At 38.4% G+C, this 23,342-nt stretch overlaps 1 protein-coding gene across 1 annotated transcript in view; it reads left to right on the top strand.

Moving 5' to 3' along the window:
* The first annotated feature begins 18,622 nt into the window (after positions 1-18,622).
* Positions 18,623-23,342, top strand: part of TMEM123 (transmembrane protein 123) — a 74,976-nt gene continuing 70,256 nt past the window's right edge. The window contains exons 1-2 of the mRNA XM_027849529.1: positions 18,623-18,810; positions 18,843-19,198. Of these exons, the coding sequence (XP_027705330.1) occupies positions 18,623-18,810; positions 18,843-19,198 (544 nt within the window). The remainder of the gene's footprint in view (positions 18,811-18,842; positions 19,199-23,342) is intronic.

Raw genomic sequence — 23,342 nt, 5'->3', positions numbered from 1 at the left:
TGAATTTTTGGCCTGGCTATGGTAGGGAGATCCAGTCCCCCCCCCCAAAAAAAGTTCCTAGTTTTGGCTACTCTTTTTTTCAGATGATATCTTGGGTACTTGGATACACTGGACTTGGAACCAGAAAGACTCATCTTCATGAGTTCAAATCTGGCCTCAGACACTTACTAGCTGCGTGACCCTGGGCAAGTCACTTAACCCTGTTTTGCCTCAGTTCCTTATCTGCAAAATGAGCTGGAGAAGGAAATGGCAAACCATGCCAGTATCTCTGCCAAGAAAACCCCAAATGAGGTCACAGAGAATTGGACAGGACTGAAAAACAACTTAACAACAACTTGGATAATCAAGAAGTCAAAAAAAGAACACTAGGTAATCCCAACCAAGATACCTCTAATTGGTCTCCTGGCCAAATTAAAATGTTTAAGGCACAAATCTAATCAAGTCACTCTCCTACTCAAAAGTCTTTGCCTCTAGAATAAAATACAAACTTGTTAGATTGGCATTTAGAGGCCTGCACAGTCTGATTGTAGCTCTCCTTTCCAGAGTTATTTCATATTATTCCCTGTAACATACTGCTCTGTGTTACAGCCAAATTGTCCAACAGGCTGTTCTCCAAAAGGGACATTCCATTTCCCACCTCCATGTCTTTGCACAATCTGTGTCCTATGCCTGATGAATGAATAAAAGGGTACTTATTAAGTGTTTACCAAGTTACAAGCACTGGGGATAAAAATAGATACAAATAGGAAAACATCACCATAAATCTTAACCTTTCTTCAAGGCTCAGTTCAATTCCACCTCCTTCATAAAGCCTTTTCTGACACCCTAGCTTTTGGTGTTCTTTTCTTCAACATATTATATTGTACTTAATTATCTGCATGTGCATAGTATCTCCTCAATAGAATGTAAATTCCTTGAGGGTAGAGATTATTTCCATATATTTCTTTCTGTTAATCAAATAAGCAAAAGCATTTAGTAAGTGCTATTATGGGCCAGGTACTACACTAAACACTAGGAATATGAATAAAAGCAAAAAGCAGTTCTTCCTCTCAAGGAGTTTACATTCTAGGAGAGAAGACAACACACACATGCATAGGTACAAACAAGAGCCATAAACGGCACAGGGTAACTACAGAGTGGACAGCTCTAGCAGCTAGAGGGCAGAGGAAGGCTTCCTTAAGAAAGTACTGCTTGAGCTCAGTCTGGAAAGAAGCCAAGAATTCTATTTGGCAGAAGTGAGGAGAAAGTAGCCTAGTTTCTTGGGTTTTCTAGATCTATACAATCATGTTATCTGCAAATGGTGATGCTTTAACTTCTTCATTGCCAATGCTTATTCTTCTAATTTCATTTTCATGCCTCATACTTGACATCTATAATATTATTATCATTTAGAAGTGTCAAGAGTGGGAACCTTTGCTATATTCTTGTTTTAATAGTATCATAGGATCATAGATTTTAGAATTAAGACTGCAAAAATCACCTAATTCAGTCCTCCCCTTTTACAGATGAAGAAACTGAGACTGAGACAGACCTGTCCAAGGTCATGCAGGTGATAAATAACAAAACTAGAATTTGAACCTGGTTGGTTCTTCTAATTCAATACTCTTGATTTCTTGAGCTTTCAAAAAAATAATCTTTATTTCCATGGGAAAGCTCAGCTTTTTCCATTTATAATTTTGGTATTTTGGGTTTCAAGGGTAACTAGGTGGTGGATAGTAGATAGAGTGCTGGGCCTGGAGTCAGGAAGACTCAGCTTCCTGAGTACAAGTCTCCTCAGATAGTTAGTAGCTGTGTGACCCTGGGCAAGTCACTTACACCTGTTTGCCTCGGTTTCCCTATCTGTAAAAACAGCTGGAGAAGGAAATGGCAAACCACTCCAGTATCTTTGCCAAGAAAACCCCAGATGGGGTCACAAAGAGTTGAATACAAATGAAATGACTAAACAACAATACAACAACCACGCCACCATTTGAGTTTTCATCTCATTAATAACATTTGTCCCATTACCTTTAATTGAATATGCTTTTTTAAAAAGTTAATATCTTTTTGGTTTTTTTAGAGGCAGCTTAAATTTATTTATTTATTTTTTTACATTCATATTAAATATATTTTCACATTAGTGATGTTGTAAGTAAAAATTAAAACCAATAGGAGGAACCATCAGAAAAAGGAAACTAAACTCAACAGAAGAGAAAAAAAAAATAGCAAATCAACTTCCATAGCTTTTTTTTTGGATGTGGATAGCATTTTCCATCACAAGGCCTCTGGAGATGTCTTAGATCCTTGTATTGCTGGGAAGGGTCAAGTTTATCAATATTAGTCACCACACAACGTGGTTATTATTGTGTACAATGTTCTCCTGGTTCTGCTCACTTCACTCAGCATCAGACCATACAAATCTTTCCAGGTTTTTCTGAAGTCAGCCTGTTCATCATTTCTTATAGCACAATAGTATTCCATCACATTCATATACCACAACTTGCTCAGCCATTCCCCAATTGATAGGCATCCTCTCAATTTCCAATTCTTTGCCACCACAAAAAGAGCTGCTATGAATATTTTTGTACATGTGGGTCCTTTTCCCACTTTTTGATCTCTTTGGGATATAGCCCTAGAAGTGCTATTGCTGGGTCAAACGGTATGCACATTTTGATAGCCCTTTGGGCATAGTTCCAAATTGCTCTCCAAAATGGCTGGATCATTTCACAACTCCACCAACAATGCATTAGTGTTCCAATTTTCCCACATGTTCTCCAACATTTATCATTTTACTGTTTTGTCATGTTGGCCAATCTGATAGGTGTGATGTGGTACCTCAGAGTTGTTTTGATTTGCATTTCTCTAATCAATAGTGATTTAGAGTATTTTTTCATATGACTATAGATGGCTTTAATTTCTTCATCTGAGAACTGTCTGTTCATATCCTTTGACCATTTATCAATTGGGGAATGGCTTGTATTCTTATAAATTTGACTTAATTCTCTATATATTTTAGAAATGAGGCCCTTATCAGAGAGACTGGTTGGAAAAATTTTTTCCCAATTTTCTACCTTTCTTCCAATCTTAGTTGCATTGTCTTTGTTTGAGCACAAACTTTTCAATTTAAGGTAATCAAAATTATCCATTTTGCTTTTTGGAATGTTCTCTGTCTCCTGTTTGATCATGAATTCTTCTGTTCTCCATAGTTCTGACAGGTAAACTATTCCTTGCTCTCCCAGCTTGCTTATAGTATCAGCCTTTATATTAAATCATGTACCCATTTTGACTTTATGTTGGTATATGGTGTGAGATTTTGGTCTATGCCTAGTTTCTGCCATACTCTTTTCCAGTTTTCCCAGCAGTTTTTTTCAAAGAGTGGGTTCTTATCCCAGAAGCTGGGGTCTTTGGGTTTATCAAATAATAGATTACTATAGGGACTACTGTGTCTTGCATATTTAATCTATTCCACTGATTCATCACTCTATTTCTTAGCCAGTACCAAGCAGTTTTGATGATTGCTGCTTTATAATACAATTTAAGATCTGGAATGGCTAGGCCACCTTCCCCTGTATTTCTTTTCATTAGTTCCCTTGATATTCTGGGCCTTTTGTCCTTCCAAATAAATCTTGTTATTATCTTTTCTAACTCTATAAAATAATTTTTTGGTAGTTTGATTGGTATGGCACTGAATAAGTAAATTAGCTTAGGTAGAAATGTCATTTTTATTATATTAGCTTGGCCTACCCTTGAGCAACTGATGCTTTTCCAATTATTTAGATCTGACTTTATTTGCGTGAAAAGTGTTTTGTAATTGTGTTCATAAAGTTCCTGGGTTTATTTCGGGAGGTAGACTCCTAAATATTTTATAACATCTACATCTAGTATTTTGTTCTTCATCTGTAAAAGGGGAGGACTGAATTAGGTGATTTTTGCAGTCTTAATTCTAAAATCTATGATCCTATGATACTATTAAAACAAGAATATAGCAAAGGTTCCCACTCTTGACACTTCTAAATGATAATAATCATCTAAACAGTAAGTTTAAATGAAATTTCTCTTTCTATCTCTTGCTGTTGGGCTTTGTTGGTAATATATAGCAATGCCGATGATTTATGTGGATTTATTTTATAGCCTGCAACTTTGCTAAAGTTGTTTATTATTTCAAGTAGTTTTTTACTTGATTCTCTTGGATTCTCTAAGTATAACATCATGTCATCTGCAAAGAGTGATAACTTTGTTTCTTCTTTGCCTATTCTAATACCTTCAATTTCTTTTTCTTCTCTTATTGCTAAAGCTAACGTTTCCAGTCCGATATTGAATAACAGTGGTGATAATGGACATCCTTGTTTCACCCCTAATCTTATTGGAAAGGCTTCTAGCATGTCCCCATTACATATTATGCTTGCTGAAGGTTTTAGATAGATGCTATTTATTATTTTAAGGAAGATTCCATTTATACCTATGCTCTCTAGTATTTTTAATAGGAATGGGTGTCATATTTTGTCAAAAGCTTTTTCTGCATCTACTGAGATGATCATGTGGTTTCTGTTAGTTTTGGTGTTGATATGATGAATTATGCTGACAGTTTTCCTAATATTGAACCAGCCCTGCATTCCTGGTATAAATCCTACCTGATCATAGTACATTATTCTTGTGATAAGTTGCTGTAATCTATTTGCTAATATTTTGTTTAAAATTGTTGCATCTATATTCATTAGAGAAATTGGTCCATAATTTTCTTTCTCTGTTTTGACTCTTCCTGGTTTAGGTATCAGCACCATATTTGTATCATAAAAAGAATTTGTTAAGACTCCTTCTTTACCTATTTTCCCAAATAGTCTATATAGTACTGGAATTAATTGTTCTTTAAATGTTTGATAGAATTCGCATGTAAAGCCATCTGGCCCTAGAGATTTTTTTTCTAGGGAGTTCATCAATGGCTTGTTCAATTTCTTTTTCTGAGATGGGGTTATTTAAGTATTTTAATTCCTCTTCTGTTAATCTGGGTAATTTATATTTTTGTAAATATGTATCCATTTCACTAAGATTGTCAAATTTGTTGGCATATAGTTGGGCAAAATAATTCCTAATTGTTGTTTTAATTTCCTCTTCCTTGGTGGTAGCTTCACCCTTTTCATTCTTGATACTAGTAATTTGGTTTTCTTTTTTCTTTTTTTTTAATTAAATTAACCAAAGGTTTATCTATTTTATTGTTTTTTTTTCATAAAACCAGTTCTTAGTTTTATTTGTTACTTTGTTTTCTTAATTTCAATTTTATTAATTTTTCCTTTGGTTTTCAATATTTCTAATTTGGTGTTTAAGTGAGGATTTTTAATTTATTCTTTTTCTAGTTTTTTTAGTTGTATGCCCAATTCATTGATCTCCTCTTTTTCTATTTTATTAATGTAAGCATTTAGAGATATAAAACTTCCCCTAAGAATTGCTTTTGCTGCATCCCATAAGTTTTGGTATGTTGTCTCATTGTTGTCATTCTCTCTAATGATATTAATGAAATTATTGATTGTTTCTATGATTTGTTGTTTGACCCAATCATTTTTTAGGATTAGATTATTTAGTTTCCAATTATTTTTTAGTCTGTCTTTCCATGGCCCTTTATTACATATAACTTTTATTGTATCATGATCGGAAAAGGATGCATTTAATATTTCTGCCTTTCTGCATTGGATTGTGAGGTTTTTATGCCCTAGTACACGGTCAATTTTTGTGTATCTGCCATGTACCACTGAGAAAAAAGTATATTCCTTTTTATCCCCATTCAGTTTTCTCCAGAGGTCTATCATACCTAACTTTTCTAATGTTCTATTCACCTCCTTAACTTCTTTCATGTTTATTTTGTGGTTAGGTTTCTCTAGTTCAGAGAGGGGGAGGTTGACATCCCCCATTAGTACAGTTTTGCTGTCTGTTTCTTCCTGTAACTCCCTGAACTTCTCCTCTAAGAATCTAGATACTATACCATTTGGTGCATATGTGTTTAGCAATGATATTACTTCATTGTCTATGGTGCCTTTTAGCAGGATGTAGTTTCCTTCCTTATCTCTTTTGATAAGATCTATTTTTGCTTTTGCTTTGTGTGAGATCAGGATTGCTACCCCTGCTTTTTTTACTTCAGCTGAAGCATAATATATTCTGCTCCAGCCTTTTACCTTTACCCTATATGTGTCACTCTTTTTCAAATGTGTTTCCTGTAAACAACATATTGTAGGATTATGGTTTTTAATCCATTCTGCTATACACTTCCGTTTTATGGGAGAGTTCATCCCATTCATATTTACAGTTATGATTACTATCTGTGTCTTTTTCTCCATCCTTTTTCCCCCATTTATGCTTTTCTTTCTCCTTTCTCCTTTCTTCCCCTTACTAGTGTTTTGCTTTTGACCACCGCCTCCTTCAGTCCCATCTCCCTTCTATTATCCCCTTCCCTTTTCTTCCCCTTTACCCTTACCTCTTCTTCCCTCCCTCCTATCCCCCCTTCCCTTTTCTTTCCCCTTTTCCCTCCCACTACCTATAGGGCAAGTTAAGATTTCTATACCTGATTATGTTATGCCCTTCTTGAGCCAAATCTGATGAAAGTAAGGTTCAAACAATGCTCATCCTCCTCCCTACTTTCCCTCTGCTCTAATAGGCTTTTGTGTCTTTCCCTGTAATTTACCCTTGTCTGCCTCCTCCTTTCTCAGTACATTTTCTTAGATCAGACTAATTATTTGGATCCATTTAACCCACTTGATCAGATTTTTTTTTTTTATCATTACATCAAAGTCAACTTATATCCACCCCCTTTATGTATACTCCTTTACCATGGTGCAATAACAATACAGTTCTCAAGAGTTGCAAGTGTCACCTTGTAAGGATGTAAACAGTTTGCCCTTATTAACAACATATTGTATCTTTCTGTCCCATTTACCTTTTCATGTCTCTCTTGAATCTTGTGCTTGAAGATCAAATTTTTTGTTGAGCTCTGGTCTTTTTATCAGGAAGGTTTGGAAGTCCCCTATTTTGTTGAATATCCATCTCCTCCCCTGAAAAATCACACTCATTTTTGCTGGGTAGTTGATCCTTGGCTGCAATCCAAGCTCCTTTGCCTCACGGAATATCATGTTCCACACTCTACGATCTTTTAATGTAGAAGCTTTAATATCTTTTAGAAATAATCTCTTCATTTACTCAGATGTGATTTAATAAATTATTTTTTCGTTTCCACATGGACATCCATGTTTTATTCAGGGTATTATTATTTGTGTTCTATGTGTGGTCTACAGAATTTTTTTGTATATTTACCTATTTTTTTCCTTATGATTAAAAAGGTGATCAATTTTTGCATTTACTCTATCTCTGCTTTTATAAGACCACACAATCTCATTGTTGAAGGAGAATCTGTTCTGCAACATGCCCAAAGAAGGTTTGAAGACAATCAGTGTAGACCATTCCATCTCTGGACAACTCTTAATAGCTAGGGAGTTTTTCCTTAAAACATGACTAAAATTTCCTCCATACAATTTCCCTCATTGAATTCTGTTCTGTTCTATGTGCCTAAGCAGAACAGATTCTCTCTCTACCATATGACTAGCCTTCAAAGTCTTGAAGACAGCTAATATACCTCCCCTGAAATTTTTCTTCTTCAAGCTAAACATCCTTGGTTGTTCCAAATGACATCCATATGGTGAGAAGGAGGATGTCCCTCTTGTGGACAATACACCAATACCCTATCTTAAGGTGATGACCAGAACTGAACACAATACTTCAGATCTGAAGAACTAGCAAGTACAGATTACAGTAGGATCATCACCTCCTTAGACTTGAACAGAATGCCTCTCTAATGAAGCCTAAATTTCATTAGGTCTATTTTCTACCATATCACACTGCTAAATTCATATCGACCTTTTTTACTCTGGACTTGATGTGTTATTTCTTTGGTGGAGGGAAATCTGGTAAGGAAATTATCTACCAGTGACAACTGGTACCTGCTCTGCAACTTATAGTCTTAGAGAGTTGAAAAGCTCAAATGATTTACCTAGGGTCAAATGGCCAGTATATATCTAAGAACTTGTACCCAGGACTTCCTGACACTGAAGCTGGCTCACAATCATCTACTATACCACCCTGCTTCTCCTCATACTGATTTTTCATTTTACTAAAACTCCCACATCTTTTTGAGATGAACACTGATCTAACTAGGCCTCCCTATCTTGAACTTAAAAAGTTGACTTTTTTCAACCCAAGTATAAGATTTTTTATTAATCCCTTTTAAATTCAGTCTAGTAAAACTTCTAGTAAGATTTCACTGGATATTATAGCCTGGTAGGAATTACTGGATCCTGATTTGGTTATTCAATGCATTTGTTTTCACTCCTCATTTTGTGTCACCTGCAAGCTTGATAAGCATGCCATTTATGCTTTTATATAAGTCATTCATAAACAACAGCATCGAAGAACAACATTAAACTGGGCTAAAAATTAATATTTGAAGCATTTTGAAGTATTGCATCTTTTTCTCTGTTTACTTGTGGTGGGTGAATAATCCTGTCCAATTAGAACTGTGAAATCTTGACCACAATTTTTCTTCTTAGTCACTTGTACTATGTGATGATCTTCTGTTTATATTCTCTAGCCACACCCAGTTCCTAAATCCTTCCTTCCCATTTCTATCTTCCCTTTCACTATTAAATTTCTTTATGACTTGTTAATGTTTGTTGCTTTTAATTCTTTGCCATCCACTCTCTCAACCTCTTAAAATCAGGCTTTGTCCCCTGCAATGTCAAAGGTTCACCTCTTGACTGCTAAATCAAATGATATTTTTTTTCCAGACTCTGACCTTTTTGCAACTTTTCACACAGCTGACTCATCCTTCCTGCTGGATACTTTCTCTTCCCTTAGTTTCTGAGGCCTCCCAGTTTCTTGGTTTTTTCTAATCCATCCATCCTGTCTCTTCCATAGACATTATTCCTCACCTCCTAATATGGGAATTTCCCTAACAGTTTCTCCTTAACAATCTCTGACTTGGAATATGTTTACTTATGTCAATTTTTAATCCAGAATAGTTAGCGATTGCTCCTATAATTTTGTCAGCATGTTGTTTGTTGGCATTTTTATTCTTAAAGCTAGCAGTAGGATGAAATTGTGCACATGATAGCACTTCGAAAAATGTTAAATAATAATAATACTAATAATTTCTCCTTGTTTTTCAAGATCCAGCTCAGTTTTCTTTTTACATATTTTATTCTTTTTTTTTTTAGGGGGGAGCTAGGTGGCTAAATGGATAGAATGCCAGGCCAAGAGTCAAAAAGACTCATTTTCCTAAGTTCAAATCTGGCCTCAGACACTTGCTAGCTGTGTGACTGAGCAAGTCACTTAACCCTGTTTGTCTCAGTTCCTCCTCTGTAAAATGAGCTGGAGAAGGAAACGGCAAACAACTGTAATATCTTTTCCAAGAACACTTCAAATGGGAGAATGAGACCCTGAACAACAACGTTCTTTTTTTTTTAACATCACTTTCACTTTCCAATGCCTCTTTTCACCCAATAAAGCTATCTTGTAACAATAAATAATCAAGCAAAACAAATCAACACATTGGCCATGTCTGAAAATGTATACCTCATTCTGCAATTATAGCCTACAACCTGTCTGTTTGGAGGCAGGAGCAGCTTTATTGCCATGTCTCTCACTTACAATAATCTGTACCTCCTATCAATTCCTACTGGGTATAGTCTATATAACTCAACATTTACCATTTTTATATACTAGTATGGATTATGCATATACTAGCATACGCTGGAAGGTAGTAGAATGTTATCATCTGTTCTATTGTAATCTTGTATTACTATTTAACTTCTCATACATAGTTCATTCAGAACAAGGGCCAATGTGATGGCCCATAGTAGACACTGAATAAATGTAATGTTATTAAAAAAAGTTATTTCAGTATCATTATTAAAATATTAGCATCAAGAAGCTGAAGGACGAGGGGGAGAGGAGGAAGAATATTTCTAGAAATGACTATTGTAAAAACAAGCCATTAACAAAACTTTTAAGAGTCTCTCGAGAAGAAAACAGGAAATTCTCATTTTATCAGTAGGTTATTTCTTGGATGAAGAAAAAGAAACTGAAAATAAAGAGCTAGCATTCAAGGGAAACCCTCACCCTATATAATGACCTCCTGGGGGAGAAGGGAAGCACAGGTACACCAAATAACTATAATAATGTTATATAAATAATAGGATATATATGCATATGTGTGCTCAAAGAACAGGTGTAGGTATGTTGCTATAAGAAATCCAAGGAGGGAAAGACCACTTTCATCCAAACTTACTTCTCAGTACTCTCCAAACTTGGATCCTGTGATCCACTCCAGACAGGTAGGGTCATAGATTTAGAGTTGGAAGGGACCTCAGACGCCATCTAGGCCAACCCCCTTATTTTACAGATAAGCAAACTGAGGCCCAAGGCGCCTAAGTGCCCATCACCACACAGGTAATGACAGTTTCTTCACTGTTCCCAGTATTTCACTACATTCATTCTTGCCTCCAACCTATACCTGTAATGTTCTCCTCTCTCAGAATGGTCTTATACCATCTCTGGATCTTTCCAAAATTTACCCATCTTTCAAGGTTTAGCTTAACTCTCACCTCCTCCAGAGAATCTTCCCTGAGGATTAAGCCTATTCTGATTTCTTTTTTTCTTCGAATTCCTGCTCCAGGTAAAGTCAATAACATCCCAGTTTAGTATTTGTGTACATCACAAATGTTAGTTTGGTCACTCTAACTGGCCTCTTTTTTATTGTCCCTAGTTCCTGACCTAGTTTGGGAGCACATAGTAGGTATATAATAAATACTTATCAAGTCATTGTATTTAATTTCATTAATAAAAGTTACCTACTACTATGTGCAAAACACTATGTTAGGCACTGGGGATAAAAAGATCAACATGATACAGGACCTTAAGAAGTTTTCAATCTAATGGGGGAAGGGGGAGGACAAGAACACACAAAAAATATGAAACAAGAGACAGTAAGACGAGTGAAAAGGACAGGTTTAGGCAAGTGCTCTAAGAAATTTTAGGGGGAAAAGAAAACTTTCACGTGTGTGACTTCATAGAGGTGGCCTCTACACTTAGCACAGTGCCTGGCACATAGTAGGTACTTAATAAATGTTTATTGACTGAATTAGGAAGAAATTCAGACAGAAAATTAGGTAGGGATAAGGAATGGCATGAGTCAAGGCATGGAGACGAGAAATGACATGAGAACAGGAGATGGATAATCCAGTTTGACTGGATTGTATATTGTCAAAAGGAGACGTGGAGAATATGAAATGAAAGGGAGGAGGAGTAAGGCTGAACAGGTAGGTTAGAGTCATGCTGTAGGATGTGGTATATACCAGCATTACAAATTCATACTCTAATAGAATTTAGACCCGAGAGGGAACTTAAAGGTCATCCAGTCTAACTTCCTCGTTTTATAGATGAGAAGACTGAAAGAAACCAGAGAGTTTATCTTATTTGTTCAAATTCATTTCTTTTTCCTTCTGATCTACACTGACTCTTAATTCAATGGGAAGCCATTGGTGCTTTTTGAATATAGGAGTGACAAACTCATAGTGGTACATTAGGAAGATTGTACTGGAAGTACTGTGGAAGAAACAGTGAAAAGGAGAGAAACAGAAAACAAGAAGACCATTTAGGAATCTTTTACAATAACGTAGGCAAGGATTCATTTGAAATAAATTAAGCACCTATTTTGTATAAAGTACTAGATACATAAAGACCAAAAATAAAAATTAAAACAGTCCCTGCCCTGAAGGATTTTACATCCTATTGGAAAAAGAAATAAGTGCCAGAATTACAAAAATTGCAATGTGAGAAGAAAGATAGGATACAGTACATATTTCAGAGTTGAAAATTGTAGGACTTAGCTACTGATTGAATATGGAAGACATGGCAGAGAGAAGAATTAAGGAAAAATTACAAGAGTATCAGCCTGGAAACCATATTTAGGACTTTGAGGAGAAGTGAGAAAGAGGAAAAATAAGAAAAGTAGGGAAAAATTTCTAAACACTAGGTGAGAGGACTGCTAAGGAACTATATTCAATGGCTTAAGAATGAGGAAGTCGTTTTGCAGATGATGTGATGGTTTACTTAGAAAACTCTAAGGAGTTGATTACAAATTTACTGAAATAACTTTAGCAAAGTAGTGGTTTGTAAACCCAAAGATCCCAGCTACTAGGGTAAGAACTCACTACTTGACAAAAAGTGCTAGGAAAACTGGCAAGTCTGGCAGGAATTAGGTGCAGACCAATACTTTAAATAATATACTCAAGATAAGCTCCAAATGGATATGTGACCTAGATATAAAAGGTCATATCATAAACAAATTAGAGGAACAATGAAGAAATTAACTTTCATGACCAAGTAAGGGATTAAGAGGATCACAGAAGATAAAATGGATAAGTTTGATTATATGAATTTTTTTCACAAACAAAAATAATTCAGCTAAATTTAGAAGAGAAGCAGGTAAGGGGGGGAAATCTTTACAGTAACTTTTTCTTATAAAAGTTTCATTTCCAAGTTTATAAGTATCTGATTCAAATTTATAAGAATAAGAGCCATTCCCCAAATGATGAATGGCCAAAGGATACAAACATGTAGTTTTCAGAGGAAGAAATCTGCACCATTAATAGCCATATGAAAAAATGCTCCAAATCACTAATTAGAGAAATGCAAATTAAAACTCCTATGAGATTCCATGTCACACTCATCAGATTGGCAACAGTGACAAAAAATGAAAATGATAAATGTAGGAAGGGTAGAGCTATGAACTGGTCCAGCCATTCTGGAAAGTAATTTGGGATCATGACCAAAGAGTTACTAAGTTGTGTATACCCTTTTACACAGCAATGCATGTCAAAGTCTATGTTCTAAAAAGATCACGGAAAGAAGAAAAGGATTCAATTATACAAAAACATTTATGACATATCTTTTTGCAGTGGCAAATAACTAGAGACTAAGGTATTAGATATCAACTGAGGAATGACTGAACAAAATATGATATATGACTGTAACAGTATAATACTGTGCTGTAAGAAATGATGAAAGGCATGGTTTCAGACAAACCCGGGAAGTCTTAATGAACTGATGCAGACAGAATGAAGTGAGCAGAACCAAAACAACTTATACTGTGAAAACAACATTGTAAAAAAAAAAACAAAACTGACAACTCAGGATATCTGATCAATGCAACAACCAACCATAAGTCCAGAGAGCTGAAGTTGAAACAAACCAGCCACCTCCTGACAGAGAGGTGATATACTCAAGATGTAAAATGACAAACAGTTTTAGACATGGCCATTGTCATAATTAATTTTGCTTGAAATACATAATTGTTACAAGAATTTTGGTTTTCTCCTTTTCTTTTAAATTGAGAGTAGAGTGGATGGGAGAAAGAGAAAACAAATGTTTGTTAATTTTAATTTGGAAAAAAATTAGATAGTTAAAAAAAGAAAAAAGAATGAGAGAATAGAATGGAAGTCATCAGGAGAAGGGAAGGCTGTGAATGTACTTGAACTTACAGAGGCAAAACTACAAAAGAAAGTTTCCCCCAAGGAAGGAAAAGAATCCATTCTCTTTCTAACATTCCAAGAACAAATGCTATCTGTAAACACTACTTTTCAAATGTCAGTGATCTGTTTTTCCTGGAAAGACCCTAACATCACTTATAACATGTTCTCAACCTGTTGTAGTAAGAATTCTGACTAAAACTTGGCACAAATGGGGAAATGGCCCCATACCAAACAAACATTCTTATCTCTTTCAGCTGCCTCAGGCGATTTGCTGCTTAAAATCTCTATGACTGAGTTGACTTTGACTTTTACTCAGGAAAATATCCCATAGACTGATTTATAACAGCTGAGGCATAATTATCTGTGAACAACAAGGGCCCAGTTCTCTCCCCTCTGCCCCCATTCATTCAATATGTGTGTGAAATTACTCTGGACTCTAAACGACATGCAGTACTACAATCTGAAGGTTCTAGTCCTCCATTTTTTTTTAACCTCTAACCTCGAATAAAAGCATGAGACAGGCTTCTACCACAACACTGTCTGAAAACAGATTCACTTTCAAATAATGTCAGAGTCACAGAATATTAGAGTTGGAAGGGACCTGTATGACATGGAGCAAGTCACTTCTCTGGGACTTTGTTTCCTTGTCTATCAAATAATATGAAGAAATATGTCAAAATCTCCATCATTGGTGGAATTATGAAAGGGTCAAATCGATTTGTAAAGCAATTTAGAATGGCACAAAAGTCACTAAAGATTACACGTCCTTTGATATGTACCACTCTGCCATTTCTAGGCCTATATCCCAAAAAGATCAAAGAAAGAGGAAAAGGTCCTATATAGATAAAAACATTTATAGAAGCTCTTTTTGTGGTAGAAAAAAGTGGAAATAAGGGGATGTCCATCAATTAGGAAATGACTAAAACAGTGGCATAGGCATGTTATAGAATACTATTATTCTGTAAGAAATGAAGTGGGAAAAAGATGATTTCAAAGAGATCTGGAAAGACATATGAATGTGCAGAATGAAATGAGCCAAACCAGAATAATTTATATTATACAGAAATTTTTAAAAATTAATAATTTTGATTAATAACTGATCAACTAAGTGATCAACCACAATTTCACAAGACTGATAGAGAAGAATGCAACCCATCTCCTGGCAGAGAAATAATGGATTAATATGAAGAAGAAGAAATTCATTTTTAGATGTGACCATTGTAGGAATGTTTTGTTTAACTATGCTTATGTAATATAAGAGGTTCTTTCTTGCTTGCTTTCTTGCTTCCTTCTTTTCCTCCTTCCTATTCAGTAGGTAGGATAAGGTGGGAGGAGGTCACTTCTACCTCTAAATTTATGATCCTATGACCTCAGTCATCTGGTCCAACACATCCCTAAGCAAGAATCTCCCCATGCTATAACATATAGGACAAGTAGTCACCTAACTTTTGCTTGAAGAAACTCAAAAAGGGGAGAACCAAGTACCTGGAAATCTACTTTTGGATAGCTTTGTTAGCATGTTTTCATCAAAATTAAGTTTAAATATACCTCTTTTCAACTTCCATCCATTTCCTAGTTCTGTCAACTAGAACCAAACAGAGCAAATCTACTTCCTCTTCCATATTACAGCCTTTGAGATCTATTTTGTTGTTGTTTAGTCGATTAGTCGTGTCTGACTCTTCATGACCCCATTTGGGTTTTTCTTGGCAAAGATACTGCAGTGGTTCGCCATTTCCTTCTCCAGCTCATTTTACAGATGAGGAAACTGAAATCTAAACTATATTCTTAAGTCTTCTCTTGTGCATGCTCCTGGTTCCAAGTTCCTCTGTGAACATCTGTTTGGGCAAACTGTGAGCAGAAAACAAATATTCAGCTGGAATACATGGGGGGGAAGGGGAAGGAGGACTTCTGAAGAAAGAAGCATAGAAAGTTGACATCCCAGAGGAGATGACAAACAAGTAACAAAGCAGTACCCTTTTTTCTCTCTGCCTCCAGGGCTACTGCCCCATTCTCTCCTTCCAACTCCCTTTACAGACTTGGATTGCTTTTTCCAATAGGAAGTCTGTATTCCATAGAACCTAAGGCATATTGCTCAGCATCTATGGAAATACTTGGGAGAAACATTTACAAAAAAAAAAAAAAGAGCTCTGCTTCTTCATCAATTATCATCTCTCTGCAGATCTATTTGTCCAGCCCTAACAACTTTCTCAACTTCCAGTCTTGGATCTCTAACCATTAGACTTGAACTGGATGGATGTCCCATAGACATCTTAATTTCAACATGTCCACAACTGAATTCATTATCTTTCCCATCAAATACTTTCCTCCTCCTAATTTAACTAATTCTTTTCAAGGGTACCCCCATCCACTGAATCAAGTCAAGTCTTTATTAAGTGCTTACAATGTGCCACTATGCTATGTTTTGGGAATACAAGCACAAACAGAAAGAAAAATAGTTCCCAGACCTGAAGGAGCTTACATTTTAATGGGAAAAGAAGACCAAAAAAGGGTAGCCGAAAGGGAGTAGGGGAGAGGAAAAGGAGGGAATACTTTTCCAGGGACGTGATAAAGAATAATGGAACAGTCAGGAGAGGAATACAGGCATAGCTGGTCTAGAAGTCCTTACAATGGAGGCTTTGGGAGGAAGAGTCAATTAGAGGATGAAGCTACCGTGGTGAAGGGTACTTTCAAAGCGAGAAATCCAGGGGTGAAATGAACTTCCAGGTTACAGAAGTTTCTGTGACATAGTTGGGAAAATCCAAAGAGGCAGAAATGCATCCTGCAGAGGAATGAAGAGCAGTTACCCCAGACACCCAGGTTTCCAACGTGTCATCTCCAAGACTCCTCACCCTTTCTCACTCCCCCCTCCCACAGACAATCAGTTGTGTTGTCATTTCTGCCTTCCTAACTCTTGTATACACCTACTTCTCCCCTCTGACACTGCTACCACCATGGATTACTTGCAGTAGTCTGCTGGTTGGTTTCTTTGCCCCTAGTCTCTCCTCATTCCAATTCATCTTCTGCTAAACTGTCAAATTGATCTTAAAACACAGATCTGATCATATTATCCCTCTATCAATAAACTTCAGTGAATCCCTATCATCTTAAAGATAAAATGGAAAATCCTCTGTTTGGGTTTTAAAGCCCGCCTAACCCAACCCCTTTTCCCTTTCCAGTCTTCTCATACCTTATTCCTCTCCATGTGAGGTAATCTCTGATGAAGCAACACAGGCCTCCTTGCCATTCCTCCCACAAGACATTCCATCTCCCAACCCACACCTGAAGGGAAAACCTGTTTGGGAGAACCTGCCAGAGCTTGTCTTCTGCTGACATGGTCTTCTAGACTTGTCACCTGCACAATGAGCTGAGGACTTTAGTGAGGATAATTTATTAACTACCAGGGTTTAAAGAAAGGCAGAATGACATATAGTGTATAGAGAATGATCTTAGAGTCTAAAAGAAGACCAGGGTTCATAGCTGGGCTTTTGACACATCCTGTGTGTCCCTGGATAAGTTTTTAAATCTCTCAGTGCCCCCTCTAAATTGCAGAAAAGGTGGTGATTTTCATTGCTAGAGAAAGCTCTTCTGGGTGAGCTCCCTGCACTGATGAAATCATAGGTCACATCAAAAACATCATCACACACAGGACAAGGACTATAAGCGAGCAACAACAAATATGTTCACTGTTTGAGGAAGTCCAACCAAATTCTGTCTGAGAATGACATTGGACCCTGATTGCATTCCCACATCAAGACCGCCTTCATTCAGGACTAGGAAATATTTCCCCATGTCTCCCATAGCGTATTGTTGTACTTCTCATCTCCCTCTGTCATGGTAATAAAACTATATTCCAGATCGCTAATTTACACATTCAAGGGGCTTAATAATTATAAAGATATTGGCTCCTCTCCTCCCCACCCCCACCCCAGCTGCAGATGTATGCATGTTTTCAGATCTTTTTTTCTTGCCAACCCAAAGTTGGAACTGGATCTGGGATCCTGTCCAGCTTTGGGTAGAAGCAGCCACAGATCATGTCAACTTTCTGCTGTGGAAATAAAATGTAGATTTTGGAAAAAATGAGGGTAGGGCAGATGAATTGCCTAGGCAGGGCAACGCATTTGAGAACACTTGGAGTCAGAAGACCTGGCTTCCATTGTGCAGCCTCTTCAGCCTGTTTATTCATCTGTAAAATGGGTATTATAATCATCATCATCATCATAATACATGTGCTTCCTACTTCATATGGTTGTTTTGAGGTATTAAAATGAAATAATATATGCTACAGTTTTTTTTTCTTTTGTACACACAAAGTGCTCTATAAAAGTCGGTTAGAATTAGTAGTAGGGAAGCTTCCTACATCTAGCCCAACAGAACGAATTCCAGTCTGTGCCAGTTCTATACTATCCCACAGAAACACATGAAGAAAGGAACAGGAAGGGGCTGAGATTAGGCTCTGCCTAAGAACATCCAGCCTCCTTTGTTTTGCTGTGTATTCGCCCTATCCCCAAATTAGACCACCACAGTATTGTACATTGGCTAGCACTGTATACAATATAGAGCTTGTTCCTTTACCAAAGATAAAGGAACAAGTCTACTTTTCCTGGAGGTCAAAGAACCTTAAGGGGTTAGAGAAAGTTGAAGGCATTCTTCACACCCCCCCCCCCCCCGGACTTTAACTTAAAGAGTCATCATGCAAAACTATGAAAATGAATGTCTTTAAATCAAAAGTTTAAGTTCTTTCTGTAACAAATGAAGCGCAGTATGTCAACTGGACGAAATAACCAAGACTCACCCACACCGCCCCTCCTTGGGTGGTGGTGGGCAACTGCACCAGCTCCTATTCCCCCCACCCGCGACCATTCCAGCAACTTTCATCTTCTCACTTTCTGTGGCACCCTACGCAAACACACCCCAAAGTCAGCCCTTGTGAAAACTACTTTTCAAAGACTTCCTCTTCCTCCGAGAGCTCCGAGTCGGCCGACTTTGGGCCGCGAACAAAAAACCTAGGTCGATTTTTATCTAAACTAGAGAAAATTGCCATTTCCGAAAAGAAAGGAAACCGTTCACATGCATGCATGCATGCAAGCCGGGCTGGCTCCGGGCTCCTGGCTCCGGGCTCCTGGCTCCTGGCTCCCAGTTCGCTAGCTAGAAGCCTGCCTCCGCCGGGAAGCGGAGGAGCCAGTCTTCACCACGCCCAGTATTGCACGCCGGGCCCCCGCAGCGCTGCGCTCCGCCCCGCCCCGCGTCCATCTCGCCCTTTCTGGCTCTTCCCTCCCCTCTCCCCGCCCTCGGCAGGTTCTTCGACTGGTCTCGTTGCCCGCCCCCTTCCCGGCTCGGGGGCTCCCGGACCCTATTTGGTCATCCGGAGAGAGCGCCGAGCGAGCGAGCCAGGCAGCCAACTCGGAGCCAGCGCAGCGCGCAGAAGGGACGGAAAGGTCCACGTTGCGGGCTCAGCTTAACGCCTGGGGAGCGAGGACTGGCGTTGGCCGCAGTCTCCGCGCAGATCCCGCGCGGCTCTCTGTCCCAGCGACCGTCCGGCCTGTCTAACCTCGGAACAATGAGATTCTCTGCCGTAGCGACTTCAGCTCCCTTGCTTGTGGCTGCGCTGCAGGTGCTATTCCTCTTGGAAGCTGTGCACAGCGTACAACAGAGTAAGTAGAGTAACCCTTAAAACGGGGAGCTCTGGGGACCCCGGACGGCTAGATCCCTCTAGGGGCATCTCCCTAACCTAAAGTTGGGACCTCAGTTCGAGCAAGTTCGGTGTCTGGCAGTGTACCTGGGTGCTGAGGTTACCCGTTCCCGAACTCGGAGAGCAAAACTAAGAACCGGGGGAGTGTTGTAGAAGGTGGAAATTGGGGTTCCAAAAGAACCAGTGGCCCTTCAGCGTTAGCCAGTTGTTGATGAATTGTACCGAACGCGGCTGCATGGCTTATCTTGTGCAATCTTGCATGGATGGTGGGGGTTTTCACCGACGAAATTCGAGGTTTGGGGAGCAGATGTATGTGATCAAAGTTATGACTTCAGATGAGAAGGAAAAGAAACCTTTGTAGCATTTGATCCTGGTTAGTGCTTGCTGGACGATTTGTCTGAGGCGCACATTTGGAAACGAGATGATGTGGATTGGAAAAGCTAAATGTGTAGCTTGCCCAGTTTTATGATGTGCGAGGAGGGATTAGGCTCTCCACACTTTTTATTTTTCTCAGTAAGTAATAATGAGCCAAGCCATTTACAGTTTTAACGAATTGTAAGGCTAAGTGTTAAGAAAACTAATCCAGCGTAAAAGTGAGATTTTAGGAGTGTCTGGGAAACTGCTGTTCTTAGTTCAACAGTATTTCCAGACACCTTTTCATCAGGGTGGTTAAGTAAAATAAGTTGCTTCCTGCTTCTGTGTGCAACACAGACATCTTGTCTTAAGGGGCATTTGCTGTTGTGAATTCTTTTTCTCCTGTGACCACAACCCTGAGATAATGAAAAATATTCCTGGGTCCGGCGGAAATTAAAGCCCAATTCACTTTGATATTTCTCCATTGTTTGTGGTGATGTTTTTGCTGTTGTTCTCTGAAGATTTTTACCTATTTCCTGCTTAGTGTTTTGGGGGTACTGCAGTCCAATACTGCGTGCAAATTCCTTCTGCTCTTTGCCAACCACTATAGGACTTTTGGTTACTGGGGAATGAGTCATCTAATCCAAATGCAGTGGCTCTGATTAGCAAACTAACAAAAACTACTTTAAAATAAGTGAACTCAAGTATTTCTTTGTTATAAATGCTAGTCCTCTTAACCATTCTTCAAAAAAAAATTTTTTTTGTTTACATTTTATGTTAGTTCTACCTAGCCAAAGTTAAGTGGAGAGAGAATTTGCAAAATTGCCAAGAGGGTTTAGGCAAAACACCTGCCTTTGCTCAAATTATCTCAGTGAATCAGACAACATGGACGTTTTGTCTGAATTTGACAGATAACTGAATTTGATAGACCTGGATCATTTAAAGTAGGCATGGGGTTTATTGTCAACCCTGGCTGGGCCCTTCATACTTTTTTTTTTTTTAACTCATCAAGCACTTAATCATAAAAGAAAATTGCTACATTTGTTGTGTAACTTTGCCTAGAATCAAGACTTCTGAATACTCAAGATCTCTGTCGTTTTGGTGTTCAAGTAAACTTTTGTACCATTTCTGCAGTCCTGCTCTTACTCATCAAAGGGCTTCTGCTCTCCATTTGTTTGGCCTCATAGCATATCCTTGTTGTTTTTTCTGAACACTGGCAGTCAGGTTCCACCATTAAATCAGCATTAACTTGCAGTTAGGGTTTTTTCCAAAGTAAGAATACTATTTTCAAAGGCACTGCCATGGTAGTCACACTCTGGTCTCTGAATATGTGGAGAGCTCTGGTCATTCCTGAATATGTGGAGTCTAGGTAAGAACTGTAAAATGATGTAATACAGAATATATTCATCTCTCAGATCCTTGTTTATTGATTTTTTTATTCTTCTAAAATTACCTACAACTTTTAGCAGTTTTATATACTGTGCCTAGACTCACGCTGGGAGGCTAAATAGTATGGCTGATTTGACAAATACAACAGAACCCACACATCCAGAAAAGTGCTGCCTCCTTCAAAGTATTATTTGGGGAGTCTTCTAAGACTTTTACATAAATTTGTTCTTATTGATAAGCAGACATCTACCTCTGGCATCAAGGTCCTCCCAGGTCTACTTTTCCAATCTTATTTTACATTATTACCCTTTATGCAATATACATTTCAGCTCAGCTGAGTTATAGGCCCTTGATCTTATCTATCTTACTCCTGTTTCTTTACATTTTCTATTCTACACCCTTTCCAGTGTCTGACATGGCCTTTCATATCAGTGACTGCAAAAATTCTTCCTTTTCTTCCAGATTCAGGTGCTACTGTTTCCTTCCTTCTTTCATTTCTTCCTTCATCTCTCCTTTCTTTCTTCTTCCCTCCCTCCCTCTCTTCCTTCACATTTTTATTTTGCTGCTTATCATTTGGGTGTAGTTGTATCTGTATCGATGGATTTATTCTAAACTGTAAGCGTAGAGAGCAAAGACTAGGTCTGTGGAGTTCACTTTATGAAGAACAGTTAGAGCCCTAGCTAAGCTGGGGAGTCATAAGTATTTTACAGGTCAAAGGAACCTTAGAAATCATCTAATCTAATCCTGTCATTCTCCAGATGAGGAATGTGAGACCCAAACCTAGTAAGTGATAATGAGTTTGGGGACTTAGATGAGTTTTCACAAAAATGCTAGACAGCCTAATTTTTAAGATAATGGGACTTTATCATTTCACATTTTAACACATATAAGGTCTTCACATTTTAACACAATTTAACACATTTAAGCCCTTGGGGTTTGGGGAAACAGGGCAAGGTAAGAGGGATTTAAGGCAAAGGAAACTCAGGAGACTCAGTCCTTGAGGCCTTCAGGCCTCTGATAGATTCATCTTTAGGTCACATCAGGAAGATAGTGGTCATTTATGATCCCTCTGAAAGGCTGCCCTTGAATGTGGCATATGGAGGTTTCACCAAGCTCTCCCCTTTTCTTCCTAGTGGATGTGTAGGACATTTGAGTGCTTTGCTTCCTCCATACCAGGACAGCTTGGCAAGGTAGCAGAAAGTCATGGATGTAGGGGAGTTGCAGTTTCTTGATCTGAAGCTTTTGATTGGTTTCTCCAGTGTAACCAGCTAGAAGATGGTAGGACTTGGCCTTTGTTGTCCCAGCTGTAGAAGTATGAGACTGGTTGTAAAAGTTTTATGCTTTCCTTTCTTTCTTTTTTTTTTCTTTTCCGGTAAGGCAGTTGGGGTTAAGTGACTTGCCCAGGGTCACGCAGCTAGTAAGTGTCAAGTGTCTGGTCTGAGACTGGATTTGAACTCAGGTCCTCCTGACTCCAGGGCCAGTGCTGTGTCCACTGCACCAACTAGCTGCCCCCTAAGATAAGTTAGATTTCTATATCTAACTGATTATGTTATTCCGTCTTTGAGCCTAATCTGATGAGTGGAAGGTTCCAACAATGCTCGTCTCCCTCCCTACTTTCCCTCAACTGTAATAGGTTTTTGTGCCTTTTCATGTGATGTAATTTACCCTGGTCTGCCTCCTCCTTTTCTCTTCTCCCAGAACAATTTCTTTTCACCATTTAATTAGATTTCTTATCATCACAACAAAGTCAACTTTTACCCTCTCCCTCTCCTCTCCTTTTTTGTCCCGGTCCTCTTACCTGAGGGTGTTCAATGGAGATTTCTCTCTCAAAGACCAAGCCTTAAACCCAATTTACTCTGGAGCTCATAGATTGGATTACAATAGGTCCCTGCACAAGCACCACTTAATAGTTATTTTTTGAGTGCATGTAAGTAGTAACTATTTCTCTTTTGGCGACCCTGATGGTCTTCCCTTCCACTTTGTTTTGTTTTTTGTTTTTTGGCCATCCCTTGGCTCACTTTTTTTGTTGTTGTTGTTGTTGCTTTTTGGTGAGGCAATGGGGTTAAGTGACTTGCCCAGGGTCACACAGCCAGTAAGTGTCAAGTGTCTGAGACCAGATTTGAACTCACGTCCTCCTGACTCCGAGGCTGGAGTGCTATCCACTGCACCACCTAGCTGTCCCCCATGCTTTCCTTTCTACTGAGGACATTCTACCAGTCTTCTCTTTCCTTCCTTCCTCCACAATGCATAGCCTCAGTTTTCCTGGTAAAGTAGGAGGCCTCGTTCTCTCTGCTGATAGGCAGCTGGGAATGGATGGTGGAGGAGGATTGAGAGGTTTTAGAATGGGTCATTGCAAGGAGCCT

Source organism: Vombatus ursinus, unplaced genomic scaffold, assembly GCF_900497805.2.
Source record: "Vombatus ursinus unplaced genomic scaffold, bare-nosed wombat genome assembly UNPS02007612.1, whole genome shotgun sequence".
Classification (NCBI taxonomy): domain Eukaryota; kingdom Metazoa; phylum Chordata; class Mammalia; order Diprotodontia; family Vombatidae; genus Vombatus; species Vombatus ursinus.
Note: the sequence above shows the minus strand (reverse complement) of the source record. Positions and strands in the feature narration are given on the sequence as shown.